General features: G+C 42.9%; 1 protein-coding gene across 3 annotated transcripts in view; it reads right to left on the bottom strand.

Moving 5' to 3' along the window:
• Window positions 1-373: 373 nt before the first annotated feature.
• The window catches only part of xylb (xylulokinase homolog (H. influenzae)), a 32,425-nt gene continuing 9,295 nt past the window's right edge, over window positions 374-23,503 (bottom strand). For 2 of the 3 annotated variants that reach the window (XM_028961530.1, XM_028961540.1), the window contains 4 exons: window positions 17,005-17,063; window positions 16,231-16,318; window positions 11,905-11,999; window positions 374-2,904 (listed from right to left, as the gene is read on the bottom strand). In XM_028961530.1, the coding sequence (XP_028817363.1) occupies window positions 2,836-2,904; window positions 11,905-11,999; window positions 16,231-16,318; window positions 17,005-17,063 (311 nt within the window). In that variant the 3' untranslated portion in view covers window positions 374-2,835. Of the gene's footprint in view, window positions 2,905-11,904; window positions 12,000-16,230; window positions 16,319-17,004; window positions 17,064-18,583; window positions 19,603-23,503 lie in introns of those variants that run through there. The other variant, XM_028961549.1, reaches the window with a different exon arrangement.

Genomic DNA, 23,503 nt, shown 5'->3' with positions numbered 1-23,503 from the left:
TAAAAAGTTTGCTAAATATTGGCCGAAAACAGACGTTTCTTCGTTCATGCTGCATGAATTGCATGGCGCCACCCACTCGCACATAACTAATGTATAAAACCGACACGAGCCAATAAATCTCTTCGCCGTCGAGTCCAGGGTTTGTGGGTCGACAGCGATAAGGTCTGACATAAATGAACATGCCGGAGTAAACAAAGTGAAATGGCAGCATCACAATGCTAACCGCCATGTCAATCATTCTCAAGCGGCCTTATTTTTAGACGTGCTATTTTCAGCCTGCGCGGCCACACTCGCCTTTCAAGAGGAAAGAAAGACAGGAAAAAAAAAAATAAAAAATTACTGGAAGAAAGTCAAAAAAGCCAAGTTCGGTGGATTAAGATTGTGAAACGAGCTACATTTTTCAGTGAGTGCGTTTAAGAATAAAGGCTTTAATCACCCAGCCTTGATTAAAACCTAGTTTTAATTAAACACTGGATGTTCAGCTTTGACCCACAGCTCAGTTATAAAACAACCCCTCTGTGTCAAAAGTGCTCTTTGACATCTTCAGACGTGTGTGTGTGTGTGTGTGTGTGTGTGTGTGTATATATATATATATATATATATATATATATATAAATTGCTTTAGTGATACATTGCACTAAATACTCCAGGAGCAGAAAAGAACCTGTGGAAAGAAAGAGCAGAAGTCAAATGTCAATTCATATCAATTGCGATATGAAGAACGGCTGTAAGAACTCAAATGTGAGGGGTCTATTCAGTTCAGATGAACACAGACTGGCGGAGGTGGATGGGTGGGTGGGTGTGAGTGTGGAGGGATGTGGGGAGGTTGTATGTGTGTATTCTTGTGCTCCATTAGCCACCGCAACGGGGTGGGATTAATGAGGTGTGTTGGTTTTTGGGGGACCTTGGAATGACTCCTCTCCCATGGTTTTACCAAGCCCCATTCCAGAAGGTTCCCTGACCTTCTGAAAGGTCAGGCAGGGGTCTGTATCAGTGGAGCAGTGGGAAGAGCACCAGTCTGTATGGTAGATACACTAACTGAACGGAACTCAAATGCCAATCAAATCAATTTGATGCAAGTGGGTTCAATTCGGTACAATCAATGACATGTACGTCACCGTATTTATACATTGCGCGTAGAGGTGCTAGGGATGTCATAAAACGTCAAAATATTGATTGCTGATGTTTTTCGAGGCCATAAGGCCATTTTGAACCTGTGGATCTCTCATCTAGTGGTGCTTCACATTCTTTTTATTGTGCTTCAGAGAAATCTGAGTCCGGTCCACCTGCTTGTGAGGGTCGCGGAGGCAGCAGACCAGACATCCCTTACACCAGCAACGGTCTCCAGGACAACAGGGGGGACATGACCTCTCCAGGGCCTCTCCAGGGTTCCTGGGCCTTCCCAGCGGGACGTGCCCAAAAGAGACCTTTTGAGGACACATGCAAGTGGCGACGAGGAGGAGCCGAGCTGCTCATCTCATAAACTCAAACAACCCTGAAATGAAATCTACTTTCGGTGTAAAGGCTTCCGGTCCATCTACTCCTATTTCTCCTATACATGAAAAATAATTAAAACATTACATCAAGTGAACTGTAGATAAATGCTCACACCTTCTCAACTTCGTCATGACTGCTTTTCAGTATTTATTGTTTTCTGCTCCTGATGCAATAGCAAGGTACTATTAAACAGGTCCGATAAAAATGATTTCAAGCAAAAATAAATGTAAACCATCATCTACATATTAATTTTATGATGTGGATACAAATTGAAATAATGTTTTCTAGGAAATAGTATGATTTCAATTTACTGTGCATTTTTCACGTCTTCTTTAAATCAATAAATGAAGATCAGGTCACATTTCTGCAGTGTTTTGTAGAAATACTATAAGATACCTTCAATTATCCCACATGAGCTTAATTACATCCCCTCCTTCGCCTGCCCCTAACCCGAGACGCGTTCCATCAAAGATAATAAGCCGTTGTCAGGGGACAGTGGCATTCCAGACTGACAAAGGCGCAGGTAGCACCACACCATCCTGTCAAGCAACAGTGTAAACAACAGAGCGATGAAAAAACAGCGATATAGAAAAACACCTACTGCATAAAACATGGGCGGCATGCGAGATGATGCCCTTGGGAAAGGAAGGAGTTCAGGTGTGGGTCTCAGGCGAAGAAGAAAAAGCCCTTCTATATACAGAAACTTGATCTTCTAGGACGGCCTCACGGGCAATGAGCTGAGCGCTCGGAGGTCAACACGCATTAATTGCAATCGCATTGAGCAGCGCGGGTTTTGTCACATCATCGTTTCATGTCAGACAATCAGAGTGTCACATATTCTGAGTACTTGTTTGGAAGGAATTTCAAGTTTGGACTAATGATTTAAAGTGGCAGCGGAGGGCCTTTATTGTCAGCGTGCAGGCAAAAACGTGTGAAGTGCCAACAGGGACGCAGAGTTATGAATAGAACAGAGCCGGGACCCGGAGCACCGCCGACAATATACAAAAAAGCTTGTTATAGGAGAAGAGCGAGGGGCCTTGAAGTCAGTGCCTCGGCTGATGATAAAATCGGGAGATTTTCTCATCTTTTATTGTCAGCCCACGATCAATAGAGGAAAGGAAGACTGACAAAGGTCTTTTTCATCTCATGTCAAGGTTTAGCCACAGTAATCCAGTTACTGTGTACAGTAATATTGTACAGGAGTACAGTAGCTACTGTCAGTATACAACAATGTCAGTATACAACCTTTTTTTGCATATAAAATCAAGGCTTTCATTTGAAATCTTAAATGCCGGTCAGAAGTCCAGTGTGGGGTCTGATCTTCACAATACAGCCATTTCACTGCTTGCTCCCCTTCAACACCCTCTCCTCCAGTGCTGCATATCTTCCAAGGAGGGACTCATACACCTGAAAGCAAAAGGTACAGAATCACCCTATAGAGCAACGTTCAAGCACATCATTTATTGTTACATACAAATAACAATGCAATGTCACTACTCAAAGTGAAATTATTGGACTCAGTTCACACAAAGAATAACTAAAAATTACAAATAATATATACAAATACAACAAACAAAAACCATTTCTAGCCACTGCACAGACAGGCTAGGGGAACCCGTATTAATGTTAAATCATCTCACAAGGTTACATTTTCATGGTCAGGGGACCTTTAAAGTTCAGCACTTTATACTGTAATTTTTTTTTTTTTTTTCTCGATTAGTGCAGCCTAAATTTTAAAACCACTTTAAGGGGTATTATCCAGGACCAGAGTATCTCAGCTTTCTATTTCCTGGTCCCCTGATGTCTTTCCAGCTGAGATAAAACCTCTGAGACCCATCATCAGCTTCTTAGCCTGGAATTATTCTTCACAGATGGCAGAGCAGCACCGCTTTAGAGAACCCATAGATGTATTTTTGGCGAAGCAGCAACAGATCCTTAGATCTGTGTGTGTGTGTGTATGTATGTATGTACTGTGTGTGTGTGTGTGTGTGTGTGTGTGTATACATATATATATATATATATATATATATATAGAGAGAGAGAGAGAGAGAGAGCACCACCCCATTAACTGCACATGACAAAACATTCCAGTCATGGAGAAAAATGAGATTGTGATTTCTTTCCTGAGTTGCAAACTCTGGAACAGGCATCAATGAGGCTCGATAATAAAATCATGCAACTCATGGCCTGTTCTCCACACAGACACAAGGGTTTTGCAGATTTGCCTTTATTCCCACAGCACATTCCAGGGAGACGCCCACAAGCGCATACTAAATATTAACAAGGATGTAAGACCTAACAGGGTTGAGTGGTCCTATATTTATGGCTATATAAAAATTTGAACATGATGTAATGTTCAAAGTCTTGTTTTCTCTTCTGGATTAAATAAAAAAGCTTCATATATGCTATAGGGTGGTAGTAGCCTAGTGGATAACACACTCGCCTATGAACCAGAAGACCCAGGTTCAAATCCAACTTACTACCATTGTGTTCCTGAGCAAGACAATTAACAATAAGTTGCTCCAGGGGGGGACTGTCCCTGTAACTACTGATTGTAAGTCGCTCTGGATAAGGGCGTCTGATAAATACTGTAACTGGAAATGTAATGTAAATGTAGGCGTTAACATTCAAAAAAGTATTCACAATGAACAGAAATGTACAACTTCTGAAAATATATTTTAATCTAAATACTCAATACTTGGTTGGAGGTGAAGGTGTGAATTCAATTACAGAAAAAAAGACCCCTTTCCACTTTATTTCAATTTTTTTAGATGCACTAGCAGAAAATTCAAGAGGTTCTACCTTTGACCTGCTTTTGAAAACGGGAACAGTGTTTTCTCCCTCCTTTCTCTTGCCCAGAAAATTACTAGCCGCCCCCCTTGACACGATCCATCCATTTTACGCTCAGCCAGTTCATCCCTGGGGCGCGCAGCGCGGAAAATGCCGCACGCTGGGCCAACATATTATGGTCACGTATATTCTGGAAGAGTGAGATATACACGGCCAGGAAAATCAGATGCGAACACAAGCAACACATCTCAGTAGGTCGGGGCGGCAGACGCCAAACTGGGACACCACTTAGTTCCATAATAGGCCCGATGCAAAGTGTTTTCCCGACGCATTACCGCCTGCCTTTTGGGATCAGGCCGCACTGATTTTGGACGAATTTGGACAGCAGCCGCATGGGAAAATCAGAGTGATTAGACTTCATTCCGCCATGCGGCTGTAATTCGGCCTGTGACGGAAGCACAGTGAGGTCCAAAGCGAAAGCCTAAATTTGCAGTGGTAAAGGACACCGGTGGACGGGTCCCGCCGCAGTATATCACGTTTCCCCGCATTCCGCCAATTTGTTTTATGGCTCCTCCAGCGAGCTGATTACGCTCGTATCGCTTTGCATACAGTCGCCGCCAGGCCAGGTAGCAGCCGTAAATATTCCCCCCGAGGGACCTCCTCGCCCGTTTGCATTAAAATGCAATGAGCAGTAATCCCGTGTGATTGATGAGTCCGGCTCTTAAGCGGGCTGGTGCCGCTGACCTGACAGACAGACGTATATTTCAGCCGCGGGAGGTGACATGCGACTCGAAACTGAAGTCCCGCAGGGGCTCTGCGGGCGCGGAACAGGACACGCCTGCACGCAGCGGCCAGGCCGCCTTGCACAGGAAGCGTACACGTTTCAGAATTTTGTACTAATGTCCTTTAGCACCAGTAATAGGGATGACAGGGAAGGAGTCTGGGCAGAGTGGTACACACTCCCGGTAATGCACATGGCAGCTGGTGACGATTTTTGCTCGTTTCCTCTATAGACTTTTTGCAGCAATTCCACACGTTAACCTGCAATCCCACAATCCATAAAAAGAAAGAGGTTGGCAGAAAGCGGAGGCCGATTAGCACTGAGCGTCACAACGAAATGCTAAATAATAATCATCGCCCCGGGCTGTCCTGAACAGGCCTGATTTGATTTATTCTGGGGTTATTTTACTTCAGCGTGAGGGAAATATGCAATTTGTCACCACCACGGAACACTTCAGCGTGCTGCATTCACACAGTCAAATAATGGTGGGAATAATTTCTACTTCAAGCACCTTTCATTTATGCAGCTTTATAAGAAACCTATTTTCACTAGTGCATCTCAAATATTGTTATAATACTTTATTTTTAAAAGGTAAACCTTCAGATATGCTACATAGATTTTTTTTATGATTATAGCTAATATGTTATAATATATAATATAACAATTGAGAAACCAAGTACCATAAAGGATCAGAATCATACCTACAACCAGTTGAACGGAATTTAAGTATGCAATCATATGACTTTTTTTCAGCAATATTCACATTTTTGAGATGCAATCAAGTGCCAACCAAGACAAAGAAAAATGCATTTGCACAGATGTAAAGTAAATTTAACCCTCACACAGTAAATGTATAACACATTTTAACTCCCTCTTCCAGTTATTCTGTGAGCACGGTGATGTGTGTCGAACCCTTCAGAGTTTACAGGCGGGGCGGAAAAAAAAGAAGGAAGAAGCGACACTTTGCAAACTAACTTCAGAACTGTCCCGCCTTGATCTCACGCCCGCTGACGCTGCTGGCAGAATTACCAGCAAATTCTTTATCGGAGTAAATTTTTTCACTTTAATTATTAATTTGATTTCTTTGTTCTTGCTACAGCGATGTGTCAAAAGCAAAATTTGGTCCCGTGGGACATGAGTTGAAAGTCACACCTGTCGTCATGGCAATGCGCCTGTTTTGTTTAGTTTTTTTGGTGGCAGAAGGGTGGTTTGTGTTGTCTTTCCACATAGAGCTGTCAGGGCGAAACGATCGGCGGTCTGAGATGGTTTCTGTCTGTCGTGAAATTAAAAGACACCGCTGGTCCCCCCCGGAACAAAGTGCCCTTAATGCATTCCGCAGAGACGGCCGACCTTCGCGGCAGCGAGAGGCACGAAACAGTAAACAAGACGATGACGTTCGCCATTGAGCTGTCAGTGAGGGCGTCTCATGCATATTAATGCAGAGGAAGTATGAGTCCACAGCTCTCACCCTGCCCACAAAGTACGATGGGCCTCCCCCCGCCTCTCTTCATATTTCCAGAAAGGGCCCGAGCCTTTTGTCAAGTTGTGCACGAGTAGGAAGCCCTGACAGGTTAAAGAGACAAAGATCCTCAACACGACATGAGTGCTTTGTAGTCGCTGCTACTTTAGACGGTATGAAGAGGCGTCGCTTTAAAAGCTGCCAGACGGCTGATGATTGCTGAAGGAAAACAACAGGAATTTCAGGCACTGAACTTCAGATCCGAATCAACTGCGGGAAAACTGTGAAACCATTTGACATTAACAAGGACCCCCGTTCAAATCCAAAGAGACAAATGCAATCTCCATGCAATAGGAGGCTGTAGTCTAGATTCTGTGCAAGACAGGAGGTGAACACATGCAAGATTTCTGAAAGTTCAACGGTGTTGCAAGTCTTCGGATTGAAACCTTTTCCTCAGAAATTAATGGACACAAATAAATAACTATATAAAAATTCAGTGTCATATAAGGAATCACCACTACACAGTTGCTGTTAACAATGTAGTGTACTTCACAAGTCCATGTTACATTTACATTTACAGCATTTATCAGACGCCCTTATCCAGAGAGACTTACAGTCAGTAGTTACAGGGACAGTCCCCCCCCGGAGCAACTTAGGGTTAAGTGTCTTGCTCAGGGACACAATGGTAGTAAGTGGGACTTGAACCTGGGTCTTGTGGTGGGTGTCTTACCCATTAGGCTACTAGCACCCATATTGACTGCATTTCATTCACTTGTGACCAAAAATCGCTAAAATAATGCGAATGGTGGAAAGCATCACCTTTTAACATTCATCACAACTATTGAAGGATGCGGGTTGGCATGACTTTTAAACAAACAGTAAGTGAACAATGCTTTTAGATTTTTACTGATAAAAACCGGCCTGTCAACCTTGCTGACTTAAGAGATGACTGAAGGCAGGACACTTTAAACATAACTATTTTTTTTTCATATTTAATATGAAAGATGAACATCAATTTACCTGCTTATTTAAAATAAAATAACTGCAGACATGGTAGGTCCATAAACTAAGGCAATTTGTATAGATTTTTCAAGAACTATAGACAATGAACTAACTATACAATATATTCAGGTGTCAGAACAGAAGCTGTGTCTTTTCTATGAGGTGGGGGAGGGAAGACAGATCTTCCGGTCTGTAACATGAATAATGTCATTTGCTGAACACAAAATTTCGTAACATACAAGATGATTAAATACTTATCATTTCTAGATAAAACATGTATCCTTACTTATGCACTGATTCTTCGTTCGCTCGTTACTATAGCCGTACAAGGCCATACATGGCATTTTCACTCGTACCATCAGAGAAGCATGATTGAATGAGCTTGGAACCCCATCCAAATATGACAGTGGTACTGACGCATGCTGAGAGGCTGAATGCAACATTTAGTGTACATATCTATTAGAATTGCCAACTTGTCAACCCCAAATGAGGGACACTTTCTTGCAGGCGCGAGCGGCCCGTAGTCTATGCTTTCGTTCGCCGCCTGATGGTTGGTTATTTAAATATAAATATCGCAGACATCTTAATCATCTTAATTTAATCGTAGCAGTCAAAATCGTGATAGTGATTCAAATTTGCTTCATTGTGCAGCCTTAGCTCTTATTCATTTTCTCAGCCCCTTGCCCCAGAATACAGACACAAATCAACTGGTAAAGTAGAGAACTTCCCAGGTCGTCCAGTGGTTAGGATTTGCCGTAATAAGCACCGCGGTCCAGGTTTGATTCCCAGACAGGGGAATTTTTTTGCCACCTGTGGCCTAGTGCAGAAGGAGGCGGACTAATCGGAAGGTACAATTCCCAAACCGCAAAGGTGCCACTGAGGTCCCCTTTATCAAAGTACCGTCCCCACAGAATGCTCCCCGGCGTCTGCTCACTAAGGGTGATGGGTTAAAAGTAGGGGCGTTGAAATTAATTGTATAACCGATGCATCGCGATGCAGACGTAGACGATTCTGCATCAATGCAGTGCAGAACATAATCGATTGCACTCTGTGGCTTTGTTCTCTGAACTTTGACCGCCGCAGAGCATGGCGTATTTTCGTGCGACCAATAGAATCAAAGCGAGCTAGTGTTCTTTCTGCCACTTTTAAACACACACACAAAGCGGGAATGGAGGAAAAGCTGATCTTAACAACCTCTGAGTGTCCAGGAATCTACATTATCGTCTTACCGGGAGTTTAGAAAACCATGGTGTGAGGGCTCATTCTGCTACGAAGCATCCTACATATTTAGGGCCACCCTACGTTTCCTCATGTAATTAAGTTCTGGATGAGGAAACATGGCCATTGACTCACGGCCTTGCCAGCAACTATCATATCTGCTCGTCACAACCACCCACCCCCCCAGACTCAGTGCAGTGGGAAGGCACGCTTGGCAAATTGAAAAAGGCAAGTTAATTTCCATCTCCTATAAAGAACTCCTTTCGCACATAGGTTTTGGGGGTAAATGGTCTCGGCTGGTGGGAAAGAGGGCAAAGAGGGAATAATTCGGTATTGCTGTAAAAAGTCTCATTATCAGTGCAAGAAGCCCGGGCTATTCATTATACATTCATGAGTCATAAATCCTCATTTTACCCACATTAGCAGCCTGTGTTCTGTACCCTTGTGACGGCAGTAGCGAACGTACTGCTTTAAAACGTACTGTTTTCCCGAACACACCCTGGAATAAAGAGCATGTTATCATCTTATTGCTCTACAGGCACTTGTTTGTCATGTTGACTTGTGTTAAATTGCACTGCCATGTCCCTCGTCCTGCACTACTACATTTAGTGGTGAGTTTAGTGGTGGCAGAGAGGACTTTTGCCCTGCTGTTCCACAGCCTTTAAATTTTGGTTTCCAACATTGCTTTAGAGTAAACCAGGCACACATCATATTGTTCATAATGTTTTCCACCAGAAAACAGAACACAATATACATCAGCACATTTTTCTATTCATAAAGAACTTTATTTACTAACTATAAAACACACTTTTTTATATAAATTGAGAATTTTTTATATAAAAATAACAGAAGATATAACAGTTTGGACATTACGAGAAAAACCTTTACGGATTGTACTGTAGAAATATTTACTGAAGCTAGAACCAGTTAGCAGAGGATATCCCTGTGGAGCAAAAAAAAAAAAAAAAAAGAGATGATGGAGAGTTAGCCAGCTGTAGATGATGTAGATTCTAGAGCTGTAAATCTTGGTTTGAGCTCAAATTCTAGCATTTTATTCTGGTTGGGTAGGGTCGTGTCGTGTCATGCTTGTGTAGTAAATGAGCAGTCAGCAAACGCACGGTCTATAGTACCTATGCTTTGGTAATGATTCGCTGCATGTAAATTTGTTTTGGTGATTGGTTAAAGGGTTCAGCAGGTTGTACCCTTTATGAATATTTCTCTTTGTAAGATTATTTAACATTAATAATAGTTCTGCTAGCCTGTCTATTGTCCTGCAGTGGCTAGAAAGAGTGATAGGTGTAAAGAGTTCTTTGGCCATTCTGTAAAAATGAGCATAAATGTATTTTTTTCGTTCCGTCAAGTGAGACAAAGTGAGAAAAAACGCAGACACGACTGCCCCAAACAGGAATTGTTGATGAAATTTCCGTGAATGGCATCTCTATAGACCACTTCTACAGGCCTCTCTCCTCCTCATTTGCATTTAAAGCTACACACACCGAAATGGTGTGTCCAGGAGAAATCTTATTGGGACTGGTTAAAAGTGGCTGTAATTCGGCACCATGGCTGAATTTCGGTGAACTATATTAGGTGACCATTTTCGGTGGCCATATTAGGGAACCTTTAAATGTTAATTTTTTTTATGAAACGTTAATTTGATTTGCAATTCTCAGACAACAACATCAGGAGAAGCATTTTAATTGTCGCAAAAGAAATCTGAAAATGGATTATGAGGGGGTGAAACGGAAGCTAGTCTATGGCAATTCTGTTTTAAACCCGCTAATTTTCCAGCACATTTCCTTTCCCTTTTAGTGTATCTTCAGGGATCTTCAAATGGACCAGGAGCATTATAATGGACACGTAATGTACACCATGATGCTGGACTAAAACCTACTAAAACCTACTAATATGTTCTTGCTACGGCTGCACATATACTAAGGTGCCACATATACAAGATGCCACTGAGGTGCCACTGAACAAAGCACCGTCCCCACACACTGCTCCCCGGGCGCCTGTCATGGCTGCCCACTGTTCACTCAAGGCGATGGGTTAAATGCAGAGGACAAATTTCACTGTGTGCACCGTCTGCTGTGCTGTTGTGTATCACATGTGACAATCACTTCACTTTCTACTTTCTTTCATTCTACTCTGTACTGTCCAGTACCTCAAGACATGGACAGATGCTCTATACTGCACTTCGGTCTTTTCCTAGTCTACAGTAGGACTTTTTCTCTTCTTGGTCAAATCATCACCACCCCTGCACTGAAACCAACTGCAGGCTCACTCTACCCTGGAAGGGCGTCCCTCTCTGAATCACTCCTTCCCAAGGTTTCTTCCTTTCTTTTTTCCTTGTGTGCAGAAGGGTCAAGTGTTTGTGTGTGTGGGTACGGGGGGACTGTGTGACCTGTGGCAGGTCACACAGTCACATCAGAGCACCGTCCTGTCTGTTCAGACTTAAAGAGCCGGAAAAGAAGAACTGGCACACGCCCGAATCTATTTACCACAACGACCCTTCCAACGCCCTTCAATTAACCAACGCGCTTTAGCTCAATTGCCTGCTGTTGACCCCCCGGCGTCCACGCTAAGAACGAGATTAGTGTGGTAGCACACAATACCCAGGTGTCCCGCCACACAGCGCGATGTCATTTCCATTTCACAGTTCGGCACGGCTCTATTTGTGTTCGAAAAAAGGCAAACAGGCTGGTTAATTAGCATGCTGTTCTGAAGCAGAAGGCCCGCGCCTGATCTGTCGCCGTTCGGCTCACATTTGCAGGCGCCGACGGACTCGGCTCACCCTCCCTCCTGCAGCGTATTCCACGAGTAGCCAGAGAGATTGGCGTGTAATTTACTTTTACAATCCTTTCACCAAATGGGATAAAGCTTTTAATGAAGAAGCAGTGGCTCATAAAGTAGGGAGGGCAGGGGAGGGGGGGTAGAGCTGGTGAACTTCTGGACAATATAGCTGAAACATCTGGACAATATAGCAGTCAACCTGACAAGTGCCAATATGCCTTGCTTTGTCTTTCTAACTTTGTTCCAACATGGTCCTGGATAAATAAATTGTTACGTATATTTATTTTCCTAAAAGTAGACAATACGCAATGCATTATTGGAACTATAGTTAATATACTGATTTTTTTAAAAATCTTATCAGACCCACCTTTGATGCACCCAGGGTGGGTTTCACTGCCAGTTTAGGTTCTGGGGCGTTACAGACCACCTCTGAAAATGGTACGCCCCTTCCCGCTACCAGTCCTGCACAAAACAAAAATACATTGATGACTGAGTATGACTATATTTCTTAAAAAATAAACCATTGCCCCGCAAAAATATTAATTAAATTTGGAACATTTTCTGATCGAGGTTATCAGTTATAAGAGTGTGCCGAGGTCTTTTGATCTTTTGAACAAAGGCACATCAGGCAGATGTTCAAGTACCCATGTATTATACAAAAAAAAGTTTTAAAATAAAAAAAAAATCATATTTGTTACTATTAGGTAGGACGTCTCCCAGCAGCAATTGTACTTACGTCACATCCAGACATCAGAACATTTTTCCCCTTCTTGGCTGCTACATTCTTTCTTTTTTCTTTCTTAAATGAACTGTCATTATTTGTTGGGAGCGGTGAATTTCCCCCAGAGGTCGGCTGCTACATCTCACCGGGCCTGACATGCAGTGCGTAACGAAAGACAAGATGTCTCCCCCGCCTCCCGACTGCTGCAAATTTCACACCAAGGTATCATCACGTCTTACACAAAACACTGTGACGCCGCTGACCTTTGCCGAAGGTGTGGCTGTGCTGTCTCTTTCATATCTGTTGACTTTAACTTGGCTGCCCTTGATATTTTTTTGGGTGGAAAGAATAGATGCACTGCCTGACATTTTTGCGGGGAACCTGATACAGGGTTAAATATGATCTAAAGGGATACAATTTCGGTCCATGGACAGGTCGTTTATATATCAACTCAGACCACCAACATCATATTTAACCTTTAACCACACACGCACTTCTAGGGCCATTCACTAGGCATAAAAGATCAGACTCCGCTCAAGACATCCACAAACAATTAAGGATGCAATTGATCGTGGTATGTTTATCGAATCAAGTCAGATCCCATCCATGACAAGGCCCAGAGTCAAATTTATTGGTTTGCGTCGTCCGGCCCCTTTGTCCCCGATGAGATCACCTTACAGCAATAAGATGAAGAGCAGCAAGACAGAGGCACGGCTGACCTCTCCTGTCGGCATTTACATGGGGACATGACAGAAATACTGATGCTAATGTAATAAAGCCCAGGGCGAATTCTTGCTCCAAATTGACCACAGCCAATATGATAAAAAAAAATATTCTTCGATTTAATAAGAAGAATAACAACGCATACATTTTAATCAATAGAAATAATTATTGCAAAAAATATATGCATCAGATTAACGTAACAATTGGTTTTATGTATTTTAGAGTCTATAGCAATAATATAGTCACAAATATAACGCAAACGTTTTTTTTTTTAAATAATCATTCAAAAGTGTCTAGCCTGAATTCCATGAAACTTGGTGGACAAATGAACCATACCATTTTAGAGAGGATCCAAATTTCTGCGGTCCTTTAGATGCCATCAAAGTGGTTCAAACTATGCATTTCACATGTAGTCATCTTCAGGGATGCACAAATGCATTTATTCTAACTTCATGTAGAGAGTAGTAGCCTTGGAGAACCCGAGGTTTTTGGGAAATCCAATATTTCCAATATTTTTCGGAATATGTTTACACATCATCGTGGAGCTAACTGTTTTCAAAGATCTATGCTCGCCAAGTGATTTTTCTACTTGGTCAGGTGTGCCGTTATTAAATATTTCATCACAGCTTAGCTCAGTCTGTCAGATTTTACAACTAACTGGCTTTTAATAAAAAGTAGAACATAATAAAAGACGGCCCACGGGTGCATGAGGTTCAAAAGGAGAACAGCTGCAACGGCGCTCAAGTGAGCGCAGCGACCTGACATGATCGTTAATTCACTTAAGATGGCCAGAGAGTTACGTCTCGGACCTTTCTAGTTTTTATGAAGGCATCATGACAAGATCTAATGCAGCGTAATTAGCAAGACGAGAATGGTGTGCCGTGATTAATCGGACAATCTGCTCAATTAAAGGGTTTATTTTGGAACAGAGGCCGCGACACGATCACCATCTGCACCGCTTATTAGTTCAATCTACTCGCCTATAACTCTCTGACTATCCCATTGTTTTAAAACATTACCAAAACTCGTTGTCTTCATTTGGGGAACCAAAATGAAAAAAGGTTCAATGAGATTTTGGAGCTGAGGTTACTTATTTACTCAAGGCAAATAGTCCATGTGGGCATGGGCCATTAAGCAATGTGTCTTTTCACAGCTACTGTCCGAATGATGTTGTGCCCTGTTTCGTGCTAAAGGTCATGAGAAGCCAATGTGTGCGAATGTATGTGTCTGTGTGCGTTAGAAAAACCCTTTACCGTTAAAAACATGTATGGGGGGGGGGGTTGTTGGACCGGAGGCATTAAACAAAGCCTGCGCGTCCCCGCCATTCAGAGGTCAAGAGTGCCGGGGCGTCAGCGGTCTCTATGGAAATGGCGTGACATTTCCAGCACCGGGGATCCTGCGCATTCCGGCACTGCACTGCGCTGCGCTTAATTAACCGAGGCTGCACGGAGAACGGCTGCATAATAAATTACACAACCCCGGGATTTGCTCTCGCAAGATGCCGAGGCGGCAACGTGAGCTTCTTACAATGGTGCAAAAAAAAAAAAAAAAAAAAAACCCCAACTGCCAGCAAATGGCCGCTCGGGGCAAGGCATTAATGCTGTTTATATGAATGGATTTGGGGGGGAAGGGGGTGTTGTGCAAAAGCAGCACAAAAGAAAAACTAAAGAATTAATAACAAATGAGTAATTAAAGCCCCGGTTTAGGAACGCTGATCTCCAAAAAGCTCCTCTATTCAGACGCATTAATTAAGCAACAGGAAGTATTCTGCGGAAGACACTCGAAGCAGGCCAATCCAGGATGATGACAGGCTTTTAAGCAATACCCTCCATGATATTACCCGTGGCTAATCAGACTGAGAAGCATGTCTACATTCCGGGCCTTTCAGGCAACGGCAGGCAGGCAGGCAGGCGGCATTTTTTTTACCAAATTGTGACTTATGTTCAGCAGACGGGGGCTTATTTCATGGAAGCACTCAAGAAGGACGTTGAAATCAGGGCTCTGGAATAATTTCATGCATTAGTCTGGGGTGCAATGAGTTTTCAGTACTGCCAGTACTTTTTTTTTTTTTTTTTTTTATATCTGTGTGACGTTTGCTTCATGCATGCTGCTTGACAGCAATAAGGCAAGATGAAGCAATGCATGATTTGGTTTCAGGGTCATGAATGTTTTGTGCCACATGACAGAAGGCGATAATATCTTAATATGTTAGAACTCTGGAAGCAACGTTTGGAAAGGAAGAGGAATCCTTTCGCAAAGATGGGCAGGCTCTCCAGGTTCTACGGTCTCTGATACTCTACTGAGGGGATATTCCCTCATGTGCTGTGTTGCTGCTGCTGGTGAATGCTGGTGCCAACGATTTCTCACAATATAATGACTTTACAATGTCAGGGAACACGTTTTTGTCTCATAAAGTTACAATACTTACATTTTCCAGTACTCCGGACCGGGATTTCATGTCTCTGATTATCCTGATTATTGTCAGCTGTCACCATTAGTATAAATGTATCCAGGTTGTGTCCTTGTGAGATCATTGTCGGTTGTGCCTTTTCATGTTATTGTGTAATGAAGCCCCGTTTCTGTTAAATTGTGACTTTAATTTCGAAATTTCTTTGAATCCCCCCATCTACAGTGGCCCTAACATGGCATCATCGAGAATCACCATCGTCACCTACAACATACAACAACATCCGAAGACCCATGTGAAATGGACGAGCAGTGGAGTAACTTCATCAGGTCAAATGAGTCACCTTTCACCACGCTGCAGAGAGCTGGTTCACCAGGGGCACAGTCATCCATTTAGAAGATAAGGTCACAGCCAATCACACTTTAACGATTCTTTAAGTGATCGCCTTTATCCTGTTATCCACAGATGTAGGCGGCGGGCGGAGGACAATAATGCTTTCAACACATGTACGCGTGCATAAACATGACAATGCCTTGACCTTCTCCTGATTTCACCACATCAAATCTTCCACCTCCGTCACTGAGCGAGTGATTGCGGCACATGTACCTGGGGATTCATGGGTAAATGAGTCATGGGCCTACAGAGGACTTGGAAACCGACCATTTAAAAGGACTTGGGAACCACATTTAAAACTGTATGTAGGGGCATTAAGAAATACATTCTTGTTTTTAAAGGTCGGGTTTTCTACTTTATACAATTACTTTTCTTTCTGTCACCTCATTCACTTAAATGTCTTTAACAAACAAATTTCGAACCCCAGGCTGACCAGACACTGATCTTACCGTGCGCCGCTCTGTAGGCACAACCCAAACAGGCCGAATTGGCCACGTCAATGGTGTAGACGGGAGCGTTGAAAACATCGGACAGGACCTGCAGCACAGGTTTTTACCACAAATTAAACATTTAATAACCAAGTCAAATGTAAATGAATAAATCAACAGAGTGCATTTTAAAGTAGCATATGAGTGATCCATGCTCATTTCAATGCGGAATTTTTTTTTTTGAGTGTCATCCCCCATAACGACCAGGAGGAAGCACTTATTAATAAATAAAAAAAACAGCCACATCTTTATTCTTATGTAATGCATTTATATTATGTATATTATGAAACAGCAAATGGCTCCTGGACCCATAATATATTTATTTAGGTTGGTTTAAGATTTGCAAAGTGTTTAAGATGTGTAGTACCCAACACAACAGATAAATCTGTAGTTGTAACATAAAATATTTTTACTAGAGTAACTGAAAAACAAGGTTCTTCATTTGAATCCAGTGTCACAAACACAGCTATTCTCCACTGGTGGAATGCTGCTTAAGAAAAGATTGACCTGGGAGTTCAGGGGAGTCACCATGTGAAGAATGCAGCATTCATAAATGTGATGCGCAAGATCATCAGCAGCGGTTAGAACACATTCATGGCCGGTCATAACCAAGCAAAGATGAGCGACATGCCGGTCGAGCAGGATTAAATGAGGCGTTGTCATTAAGGGCAGTTTCCAAATGCTTAGTCACCAAAGAAACTTTTCTCTACAATTCACAGACACTGGCGCCCATACCTGCAGTATGTCTGTGTTCGAGGAGGCGCCACCAGTAGCCAGGATCTGAGTGCCAGGCACTGGAAGACATCAAAGGGTTGAAAAACATCAGGCCACTTTGAGAGAAAATTGCAACAATTTCCTACAACATGCCATGACGATTATTTGTAATTAGTGGTCAGATATGTGGTCTGAGGTTAGAAGTCACCATTAACAATAACGGTCCAGTGTTGCCAGAAACAAAAATTAAAGACACACACACACACACACACACAAAAAAAACTTTAATTCCTGAAAACAACATTTTAACCACAAAATGAAATGTAAAAATACCCAAATATCACAATGTCGTGTTAGGGCAACAAAGTCAGCATTGAATCGGATGGCTTCAAAGTCACAGATTCCAACCGATTCTTACAACCACGACCGAGACATTTGAGAAGGTAGTTACGAGAAGGTGGCGTCCAGTCAGTGTACGTTCCAGTAGTTTCTGCCGCCTGTGTAACAGTGGAAGAACGCAGTGGTATCCAGGGTGAAGTATTGTAATTCCTTCTCTTTTAACTAAAAGGCCATTAAAAGCTCGACGTGGCGGGAGCGTTTTGTCGGAATGAGGTTCCTCCAGCCTGGCTCTTGATGCCTGTGGCACAACAGGTTATGAGAGTGGAGTGAAAGCATCATTACCGCACTCGGCGGGGAGAGGAGTGGGCGAAAGACTTCTGCTCGGAACGCGAGAGAACGCCTCATATGCGCCTTTCACTGTGTAAGTGACAGCCGGCTCTCGGACACAAAAAAGGGACTCCGTTGCGACACCTTTCCCTCAATAGGCCAGCGTGCCAACCCTCGCCACTGAAGAGGTATGTAAATGCACGTGAGGGTGAAAAGGGAGGCAAATTCGCCAAAGAAAATGTTCACTTCGGCCTTTCCCTTGGCCTTCCTTCAGAAAGTCATTAACGCGACATGTCAGCACACAGGGGGACATTCCCCTCCTCCCGCCTCCACGATCGTAGCCTTGAGGGGGGTTAGCAGACAGTGAAATGGTCGCTTTCCCTCAGCCCAGTTAATGACATCACGTGGCAGGTCCGGGGGTTGCAATGATCCGGACAGAGGAGGAAAAAACAAAGTCGCCCTACAGGCAACGTACGGAAAATAAAGGGCCCCAGCAACGATGGTGGGCAGGTGGGTTGGTTTGTAATCTTTTTATTGATTTATGATAAAACTTGGTCTGTTTAATGGACTATATAGTGCGCTGCTGTGTTTCAGCATTCATGGTGGCTTTATTAAACCCGACGGCTCACATCCATCAATGTGAAAAGTGCCTTTTTGCACATTTATAGTGGGACTACAGCAACCTGCTGGGAGCTGAATGTCTTCATGCAATTAGTGGCAGCAATGAAATAAATAAATAAATAAATAAATAATTAAAAAAGAGGACACGATTAGCAAAATTGCACATGCAATTTAATTAAAAATAGCACATAATTATTACACATTAAGTGAAATATTTGTTTTATTTATTTGTATCAATTTTGAACAATTTTTTTATTTTTTGCATGAACGTAAATGCTGTTTTTCACCATATTCTAATGATTTGAGAAGCACCAGAAACCACGCACGAATCAAAAAGAAGCTCGAAATTTCAATTTATTCTTGCAACAAGAAATTGTTTTATTTAAAAAAAAATTCTAATTGGATAATCCACGGCCACGTACAGTAAATAAGTGATGGAATTATTAAAAACCGGCCTCGTTTGCGCCTCATCAGATATTCATGAACCCTGCTGGGCGGCCCTGTGCTTGAGCACGATCACCTACGCCGGCGCGCTCATTAAGGCGGGCGAGGGCACGCACAAACGCACACTTAGCCCCGCCGTGCCTCGCCCGGCCCGTTAATTAAGAGCATGCAGGAGGTCACGTTGATTTCTGGCGGATGAGAGTTCTGATGGAACGTGCCGGAAGCCAGTTTTCTTCTGGGTCTCCACACAGTCACTGTGCTTCCTACTGGACTGACCAGGAGGATCAAAGATGCATGTGAATTATTCACGGCCAATCGATGGCCTGACGGGAAGGATTACCGTTTCAGTGGCGTACGACAAGGGGAAAGCTATTATCTCCATCAGCATCGCAAACACAATCTTCATCACTCGCCGCTTTATCCACGCTCAGGATTCATAATAGTCTGTCACCTTCACGGCTATCTGTTACTGACGCCGACACAGTGGTTACAGATGGGCCACTGTGTTACGGTGATGCTTTTCTGCAGGCCCTGCAACTCCTTCCGAGTTCAGCCGGCAGAACAGAGGCTCCCAGTGGGTTAGGGAGTGTGAGGCAGACAAAATTTCATTAAAATTTTAACACTATCATTAAATGCCAGGGAACTTTAGTGCTGTTACTGAGCAGAAGAAAAAACAAACAACTAAAAAGCAGATTTTTTTCCCAAGATGGGGGGATTCCCACATCACAGAGGGGCCGTGGCAGTAGGTGGTGGTTCTCCAGCATCAGTCATCTTAAGTTGCTTTTTAACCCAGTCACTGGAGATGCATGTGATTGTGTGTCTCTTGCTGTCGGTCTCAAGCCCGGGTAAACAGGAAGGGTTGCATCTTTTGCCAGACTGGTTGATCCGCTGTGGCAACCACCAACAGGAGCAGCCAAAAAAGGAGACAACAACAACCTCTAACATTGAAACATGCAGAGCTGGCCATTATTGTTATTATAATTTTTCACATTATAAATATGGCTAGTTGAAAATATACTGCATTTTTGGCATAGTTCTAACAGAACACTGATTGACAAAGTTCTACAGTGATGTGATTATTAGGGGGAAAAGGACACTGCTGCCTCTCTTTTCACGAGACTTCATTAACAAGAGTGAAGGAACCAGATCAACAAGATCTCAACATAGAAGCTCATTAAGGAAAACAGTCCTCAAATATTAAAAACAATTAGCTTTTAAAATTTTTTTTGGTTGACTACATAACAGGACTTATTTCATAGTCTTTAGTTTGAGTGTACAATGTAAACTAGAATAGGGTAGTTTGTTGAACTACATTTTGGCTTAAAAAGCAGAGAAAAAGTTGAACGCAAACGTATTAGAATTGTAGCACGATAACATTAACATGAAAAATGCAAACGGGGTGGGAAATTAATCATTTCAAATTTGATGATGTTTGGGGTAAAAAAATTGCATGTTAAAAGTAGCATGCTGATGGGCGTGGCCAAAAGAGTGGGAAGGTTACATTGTCACGGCAGAAAGTACAAGATGAGAGCAGCAAAAAATAAATAAATAGATACATTTCACAGACAATATTTCAACTATATAATATTATATTGTTCATAGACTTGTAAAACAAAAAAATAGGTCAGTACATACATAAAAGATTTGTGAAATGTACAGATGGGGTAAATATACATATTGCACATAAGAGAGAAAATAAAAATGGTGTATTGGATGTGTGTGGTTTTTAGTCTATGTATGTTTGCGTGGTCAGCTGTCCCGTCTCTTTCTGTCCCCAGCAGACATGCTACACACACCAGAAGACCACACCAGAGACGACAGAGAAGACACACCATTGTGGTGGCCTCAGCCATCTTCTGAGTCATAAAAGGTCTTCAAGAGTGGGCCCTTTACCTCCGCAGCAGGTACAGCCTGCTCTGCCCTTTCCATTAGAGGGCATCAGAGTTGTGTGTCCAGTCCAGTTAATTGTTCAGATGAAACATCCGAACAACCCATCTGAGAATCAGACGCCAGCCAACGTAACTCTTTAAAGAGGGGTTCTGCTTTTCAGGGAGTGGGGTGGCCAGAGCATCTTCACAGTCATGTAACCAGCCACCATTATGTCAGATTGATTTCCTTTATTTATCTTGAGTTTTGTTGAAAGAAAAAGTATTTCGGGGAGTAATTGTGTTACGGAAACACACACACACACACACACACACACACACACACAGTGAGAGAAGCAGGAGGGGTCTGTGGACTCCCCGGCTCACTGGCTGAGCGTGCTTTAATTAAACTCTGTTTGTTTCGCCTGCTGTTTGCATCTACAGCCGCGTTCCTAATATAATTACACAGATTTCACTTCCCTCCCCCGGCAAATCTGTCGGCACAAATGAACCTTGGTCGCCGCAGCGACCGACAGACAAAAGAGCTCTGTGCCTTTCATTTTTTAAGGAGCTACAGGCCATGTCACTGTGTGCTGATTCTTTATATTTATTACAAAAGACGGATTCATTTTTTTTTCCAGGAAGACAGTTTTCTTCTAAGGTTTTAAATTTGGGAAAGAATGATTGTCACAGCACAAGCGGGAAAAACACTCATCACTTCCCATGCATGTCTTACAGTGATTTCTTTTAATGTGTTTGTGCATTTGTTGATTAGAAGCTGAAAAAATGCAAGCCAACTGAAATCCCTCCCAATCTGGCAACACTGGTCTAAGAATACAGTTGGTCTGTGAAGAAAGTGGCGTTTGGCCAACCAACCACTGACCGCAAACCGTAACAGTGTGAAAAGTGGCAAGTGATTTTTTTATTTGATACTCATTTGAATCACAATGTCACACACTGTCCATGCAAGTATAAAAAAAACAGACTTCTGCCACACCAGTTGTCTGTATGCAAAGGCGGTTGCAGATTTTCAGTTCCATGCCCATTTAATGGGGCAGTGGTGGCCCAGTGGGTAAAGAAGCAGACTCTTAAACGGAAGCCTTGACTAATGGTGATGGGTTAAATGCAGAGAACACATTTCACTGGGTGCTGTGATGTAAGTGCATCATGATTTTTTGTTTTTGCTTTTATATCGGTCTTGTTGGTCCCCTAATTCTGTATCTGAAGTCTCTTTCTCAGCCGTCGTGCAGAATTACAGCCACTTTGATCCAGTCCCACAATGAGATTTTCCCAGGACGCACCATTTCGGTGTCTGCAGCTTTAAAAGCTAATGAGCAGGAGAGAGACGGGACGAGTAGAAGAGTAAATAATGTGTAAATAATGTCATCAACACCATTCACCAACCACAACGTTTGGCACAGACAGGAAGTAGTGTCAATGGTTTTCCAGGAGAAACTAAAGAGTCCTGCCTGATGGAACTATAAATAAATAAAAATCACCAAGCAACTACAATGCTTTGCACATTCGCAAGCCATGACATTACCTCTTTAGGGGAGGGTTGGAAAAATTCTCTGGGTGCAGAAAGCATGACTTTTCCCCCTTATGACAACATAAAAGTCTAAATTCCAGACCAGACCGTCTGAGCTGCTGCTCTCTGAATCGCAAATCAGAATGACCAAAGCACTCTTTACACCTATCGCCATTTCTAGCCACTGCAGGACCAGGCTACAGAACTCGTATAAAATGTTATATAATCTCACAAATGTAAATTTTCATACAAGGGGCAATCACTTTCACTTCGTTTCAACAAGTCACAACAGTTACACAGTTCACTTAAAGGTCTAGATATTGCAACTCGTGTTACGTCTTTGGGTGCCTCTGCTTGTGTGTGATTTTTTTTTTTAGGCCTAAATGGGACGGGTTCTCATCTGCGCCCAATATATGAGGCGGACTGAGACAGGAAGACAACAGCCTAGTGCTCACGGAGGATTTTGTTGTGTTGTTTGGTAGAGAGAAGAGAGAGTTAGAGTTGCTGTTTCATGTGCTTTGTTCTTGTCTCTAGTGTTGGTTCTCTCTCCTATGTGTCTCCTCCCGTGTGTGCATGGATTCCCCTCTGTTATTGTGTTTGGGTCTGTGCCAGTGTTGTATATAGTTTGTGTGTGTTTGGTTGAGGGTTTTGTGGTGGTGTACATATCACTTGCCGCACTGTAAATAAATACACATTTATTGCACTTGTTTGGCCGTGTGTTCCTCCTTCCCACTGTCCAGCTGGTACATATTGTCGAGGCATTGATCCAGTGCTGAAGCCAAACACTGTGAAGTTCTCACCAGGATGTATTTGAGAGTTGCTGAGTATGTACAGAGGTGACAGGCCAGGTCTAGCCTATTGGGTAACATACTCACTTTGAACCAGAAGACAGTCATTTCTAACCTTGTTTTGGTGCATTTAAACTCTTCTACAATGCTTGAAGTTTAGTTTACCCCTATGTAATCCCAGCCACTGCTTTAGATGTGTGCACACTACCCTCTCTTATGGTGAAAGTAAATTAATTGTCATTGTGAAACACTGCAGCACAGCAAACGAAATGTGTCCTTTGCTTTTAACCCATCACCCTTAGTGAGCAGTGGGCAGCCATGAAAGGTGCCTTGGGAGAAGTGTGTGGGGACGGTGCTTTGCTCAGTGGCAGCTAAGTGCCTTGGCAGATCGGGATTTGAACCGGCAACCTTCTGATTACAGGGCCGCTTCCATAAACGCTAGGCCACCACTGCCCCAATGGCCATATGAGGGAGTGCAGCAAACCAAACTGGAAACACCACACCTTCAGACCTCTGGGAGAGCAGTGTTGTGACACATCCCACCTTCATTTTCATGGTCTTTTCAGGGACTCTTGGTATTGGCTCATTGCTGACAAGCTGTTGATATT

Source organism: Denticeps clupeoides, chromosome 2 (genome assembly GCF_900700375.1).
Source record: "Denticeps clupeoides chromosome 2, fDenClu1.1, whole genome shotgun sequence".
NCBI lineage: Eukaryota > Metazoa > Chordata > Actinopteri > Clupeiformes > Denticipitidae > Denticeps > Denticeps clupeoides.
This window is presented reverse-complemented; position numbering and strand designations above follow the sequence as displayed.